The 5,823-nt window shown below is 40.6% G+C and overlaps 1 protein-coding gene across 2 annotated transcripts; it reads left to right on the plus strand.

Moving 5' to 3' along the window:
* Nucleotides 1-2,820: 2,820 nt before the first annotated feature.
* On the plus strand, nt 2,821-5,268 carry mycb (MYC proto-oncogene, bHLH transcription factor b). Of its 2 annotated transcripts, none has more exons than XM_024419909.2 (3): nt 2,821-2,975; nt 3,284-3,944; nt 4,426-5,268. In XM_024419909.2, exons 2-3 carry the CDS (start codon nt 3,293-3,295, stop codon nt 4,971-4,973), a joined length of 1,200 nt encoding a protein of 399 aa, XP_024275677.1. In that variant the 5' UTR covers nt 2,821-2,975; nt 3,284-3,292; the 3' UTR covers nt 4,974-5,268. The 2 variants fall into 2 exon arrangements, with proteins under 2 accessions (XP_024275677.1, XP_024275678.1); XM_024419910.2 differs by having other exon boundaries at nt 4,429-5,268.
* Nucleotides 5,269-5,823: the final 555 nt, after the last annotated feature.

The raw sequence follows: 5,823 nt of genomic DNA on the forward strand, positions 1-5,823 counted from the left end.
CAAAAACAAGTACATAAACCTGACAGGGGTATTACATATTAAGATACATTTTCAATTTGTGAAAAAAGTTATGGTACCTATTGCTTTTTTATTTTTATACTTAATGATAATATCAAAATAATATATAAATTCTATCCTAAACAATGTGAAGAGGGGTTTGTTCTCTGCCCACTTCATTTTATGGATAAAGAATCTGCCATGACAAATGAACAATGAACATTAAATCAGGGTGCATATAATTTGGATCAAAATAAAACATAATATCAGAGTCTTTCAAGCTAACATTTAATAGTAGTTTATTTTAAAATAAAAATGTCTAACTCATTACAAAATCTTATGACATAAGAACAGTCCCAAAATAAACGCTCCTGGTCACAAGCGCAAAATTCACATTTGTTATCAATAGCTATTTTGAATGTATAATAAAGGTATTGACTGCTGTTGTTAGTACAGAACCCTCGGATCAACTGTTGAAGAGATGGGTGGGGCCAAAGTTTAAGAGGGTGTGAATGATGCTGAATGGGTGTAGACAAAGGAGGGCTCTCCAGTAGTAGTACCAAAACATTCAAAGGCCATTTTCTCAAAAGTGAGTTTGCAAGTTTATCAACTTTCAAAGAAATATTACTTGCCTATTGTTCCTGTATGATATACCATTTTGTAGCTCTGAGTCTCTACTTTTATCTAATTGTAAAAACACAATTTCAAATTTTCTTACATAAGTCCGATTTGAGCAGGTCGGTCACAAATGTGCCAATCTGGGGATGTCTGATTGTCTTAACTCACCACCACTAATGAGCTGTGGAGCTTCTCAAAGTATTGTTTTTTTTCACCTCAAACAGCAGGTAAACAAAGTCTGTTTTTAGAATCAATTGAGAATGACAATAGGCCCTCAATGTTGGCTATTAATTACATAGTTGGAAATAAAAGTTACTTTTATATTTGTGTCATTTTCATTTAGATTAGATAGAATGTATATTAACCACAGACAATGATTTTGAGATACAAAGTCTACTATAAATTAAATTGTTCCACAAAAATGTGCATATGAAAATCATAACTGGCACTCAGATCGGTAGAAAAGGTAAGATAAATTGGCACTCTAAATGGAAAAGGTTGCCGGCCACTGGCTGGTGTAGCCTATTACCAGCAACTTCAGGAGCATAACGGCAGAATCTGTGAAGGACAGCAACAGCGGGAGAAAGGTCAAGAGCAGGATTTTTTTCTTCTGGTTAGGCTATCTTGATCTCTGGCTCCCTTTGAGTAATTTGTGTGTCTTCATTATTTAATAAAATAGTGTGCTTAAAGCATCAGTTCCTTTTATTAAAGCACATAGGGTGTGTCTATATATGAAAAAATATAAGTTTAAAAATGTTGACCAATCGATTGGTCGAAAAGAAAAGACTGCTCTCGGTGAAGCAATATTTTTTGTATTTGGTCTGGGACAGCCCTAATAGAAATGCAGGAAATGAGTTGTAGAGGCCCAAAAAAGGGAGGACCCCTGCCAGGTTATGTCCCGCCCACTTCTAAAACCAAAGTTGCACCCCTGGTAGTAGGAAATCTAGATCTGGAGGCAGTGCTTCGGAAGGAAGGCAGTAGTGCTGCACTTAGCCAATGTCTGTATTTATGTAGCGTATGTCTGTTTGTGTAATTTGTCCCTGATTTACTGCACTAAGCCAATCTCCTTACAATTTGGGAAATTGGGGATATCACTTTTCACCAGCTGAGGGAGCAATTGCACAATAGTTAATTTCTCTCAGTGCACTGTTACTAGGCGTGGGCACACCGCATAATTGTCAAGGTTATCATATTATTCAGCAAAATTCCTCGTAAGCCACTGATGCTGACAGGAATGTGCATTATGTTGTCTTTTACTTTAAAAAAACGACAATGTAGTACAATTACAAGTATTTAAAATATACAGCAACTGAATTAGCCCTACAAACATTATATTACATTAAGTTTAATTCATTCTCGTCTATGAATGTGAACCATTCCATATATTCTATGAATACAGCCTATAGTATATGCAGATAAAAGATCATGTTTCAAGAATGCATATTCAAATTCAAATTTCAGTGGCTTGCACCCATAGCAAAGGCATGACGTTTTGACATTCAATGCAATCGTTCATCATTGACATTTCATCATTGGTTCTCTACATGTAGGCTACTAGCTAGGGTGAAGGAAGCCATGAGTGAAGTTTTGTGACAAAAAAACATGCACCATGATGCCCTTATTTGCGCCAGCTGACACATATTAACGTGGTTTCTTGTATCTACACAAGGTTATTTATTCAGTTCATTCATCAAACAAAATACTATGGTGTAGCCCATATTGTTAAAACTCCCTTTCAAATGCATGGCGTGTACAAAAACGCTTAGACTCAACATGAATATCAAAATAAACACCGACTCCATTCAACTTAAATGGAATTTGGAGGTCCACACTTGGCTGAAAGATGTCTGCGTAGAACTGTGAGCGAATTTTCCCGGAACAGCCCCTGCATCATTTACTACCATTCTTCGGTCTGGTCTGTGGAGCTACGCTTTACTACGGACACGCCCCTCCACAAACTCACACTATGTATGATTCCGCCCTAGAAAATAGTTCCCCAAATAGCAGCACCATTGGGCTAAAGGTCTCCACCCTTATATTAAATCAAACACATACCTCAACTGTATCAAGTTGAGGGATAATTTCTATTGTGCAAAATAATCCCCATATTTAGTGTTTATGTTACTACGCAATGTGCATTTGGCGGGAAAGAGCAGTGTGGTTTGGCGGAGTGAGAAACCAAATCCGTAGTATTAAAAGCCACGGGAGCAGCTGTTGTTAATCTTGCAGTCAGCAGGGTGGTGATAGACACACGCAGCACTGGGCTCAAAGGACTTTACGACAACGGTGTTGACTTCGGCTCTTTTATTTCGCCTGCTTTCTCAACGAACAAGTATTTTGTTTGTGCTGTCACTGCTACGGTAAAAATATGCCATATTCCTTTTAATGTTTGTTTTTGACAGCTTGTACAAACTGGTCAATAAATGGAAATTTGACGACGCCTTAGTCAAATGCTAGACTTTTCTAGCTAACTATCTCTCGGCTAATATGGTTTCTCACTGTAAATTGTTAATCCAAGTTTTGACATTTAAATATATGGATTTTGCAATACAATAATTGAATGATTTCCCAACATCCGAGGCTGGAGACGGGCATTTAAATGAACTGATAGCTAAGGTTCTGACTCAGATCTAACATGACTCCTTTCTTTTTTCCCACTTTATTACAGGCAGTCACAATGCCGCTTAATTCAAACATGGCCAGTAAAAACTATGACTACGACTATGACTCGGTCCAGCCCTACTTCTACTTCGACATTGAGGAGGATAATTTCTATCACCGACAACACAGCCAACTCCAACCCCCTGCTCCAAGCGAGGATATATGGAAGAAATTCGAGCTGCTGCCGACACCACCGCTTTCTCCCAGCCGGCGACCCTCTCTATCAAGCCTCTTCCCTTCGACTGCAGACCAGCTGGAGATGGTCACGGAATTTCTCGGGGATGACGTGGTGAACCATAGTTTCATTTGTGACGCGGACTACTCCCAGTCTTTTCTCAAATCTATCATTATCCGGGACTGTATGTGGAGCAGTTTTTCGGCTGCTGCTAAACTGGAGAAAGTAGTGTCCGAGAGACTAGCAACGCTGCAAGCGAGGAGGGACTCTAGCGTGGCCGGGGAAGCTAGCACAGTAACCAGCACGAATCCAAACTTGAATTACCTGCAAGACCTGAACAACTCCGCATCGGAATGCATTGACCCTTCTGTGGTGTTGTTCCCTTACCCAGTTGCCGAGAACCCTAAACACACAAAAACGACTACAGCGTGTGCCATGGCATTGCCTTTGGATACCCCACCGAACAGTGGTAGCAGCAGCGATAGCGATTCAGGTGTGTATTATCGCCACATGTTAATGCTGTAATTAAATTATTCATAGCTGGACTGCATATCTTTTGCAGAAAGATATTACTCATGTTGTCATAGCATGCATACATCAGAATTGCGTTTTGTGATTTGTATTAATACAGTACTATGCGAGTACTGCTTTTAAGTGGGGCATGGGGTTTGCCATGTCACTGGTTTTTGCTTAAGGAGCGGTCTCCCTCAATTTCCAAGGGTGGGGAGTTGGCAGTTGCACCCACCTTGTGCAGCAATGCTCAGCAGAATGGTGGAGTTCGTTTTGTGTTACAGGGTGGGTGGAGATTTCAGTTAAAGACCAATGGAATGGTCTAAAATTAGCAAATTCCGCCCACCCGGAGAACTGGGCTATGAAAACGAACTCCACCATTGAGGGGCAGGGAGCCAAAGTCATCAAATGGATGTGGTGATATATAGTCCACATGGATAATAAATGCTTGCTTTTTTTCACAGAAGAGGAGGAAGAGGAGGAAGAAGAGATTGATGTGGTGACAGTGGAAAAGAGAAAGTCTGTAAGGAGGTCAGACTTGCACATGTCTAGTAGCACACACCTCTGCCCCCTTGTCCTGAAACGGTGTCACGTCAACATCCATCAACACAACTACGCCGCTCACCCGTCGACAAGGAGCGAGCACCCCATCAAGAGGATTAAGTTTGAGAGCAGTGGGAGAGTACTCAAGCAAATCAGCAACAACCGCAAGTGCTCGAGTCCCAGAACGTCAGACTCTGAGGATAATGACAAACGCAGGACTCACAATGTGCTGGAGAGGCAAAGGCGAAACGAGCTCAAGTTGAGCTTTTTCGCATTACGGGACGAGATCCCGGACGTAGCGAACAATGAGAAGGCAGCCAAAGTGGTCATACTCAAAAAGGCGACAGAGTGCATTTTCAGTATGCAAACGGATGAGCAGAAACTGTTATTGTTGAAAGACCAGTTGAGGAAAAAGAGTGAACAGTTGAAAAGCAGACTAGAGCAGCTGAGGAACTCTCAGCAAGTTTAATTTATGAAAGGATGCCATGTTTTTATGCCTAAAGTAACTTGTGTAGAGTGGTGGTGCATGCAAATGCAAAAATGACTCATCACCGGTATCGGCCAGACACCTGGGCTGGAATCAGAATTATTTTCTTTCACTGCCTCACTTGAACTTTATAGGGGTTATCAATTTCTTATTTAAGTATTTTATTTTTATTGATGAAAGGTTCTGCACAGTTGTCTACCTTAACTTAATGCTTTTGTATGTTTTGTACATAATTCTCAAATGTATTGATCTCACAAATACATTTTTATAAATCATGTATGACTGGAGTCATGTGTCCTACCTTGTAATTAGAACTTAATTTGCATTAGATGGTCATGAGCATGGCTAGCCTGTTTACTCTGACCACACAGTCCTAGCAGCCTCATGCTAGCTGGCCTTTCGCCAACCCTTTAAATGTAATGTCAAAGCTCCATTTCACTCTACATGTTTACTGCACACAGCCATGTGCTTAAGGCTGTCCCACACTGTATGTCAGTGTCTTTTAATGTTCATTACATGTCACACTGACCACCCGGTTTCCTGATGGAACATAGGTTTACGAGTCTGTTGGTTTGAGAAACCTGCATGGTGTCATTTCCGGTTGTGTTCCTATTGGTCAGTCACAGGGATCATCTTGTAACACCAGCCACACTATACAGTGAAGGCTCAACATTTCTGTCAGAACATTGTCGGTGCCTATGACCACACGTAGTGATAATTAATCAACAAACCAAGACCCTTGCCGTGTCTGAATTAGCGTACTGCATACTATGTACTCATCGTCGCATACTTTTTAGCACGTACCATTTGGTAAAAAGTATGCCAAATTCAA

The sequence above is a fragment of the Oncorhynchus tshawytscha genome, linkage group LG10, assembly GCF_018296145.1.
Source record: "Oncorhynchus tshawytscha isolate Ot180627B linkage group LG10, Otsh_v2.0, whole genome shotgun sequence".
Classification (NCBI taxonomy): domain Eukaryota; kingdom Metazoa; phylum Chordata; class Actinopteri; order Salmoniformes; family Salmonidae; genus Oncorhynchus; species Oncorhynchus tshawytscha.

Bases quoted from the DNA above. Each gene is read 5' to 3' on its own strand.
- mycb (XM_024419909.2), top strand. From the start codon at position 3,293: ATGCCGCTTAATTCAAACATGGCCAGTAAAAACTATGACTACGACTAT. The intron at 3,945-4,425 runs GTGTGTATTATC...TTTTTTTCACAG, and splicing joins CAGCAGCGATAGCGATTCAG to AAGAGGAGGAAGAGGAGGAA.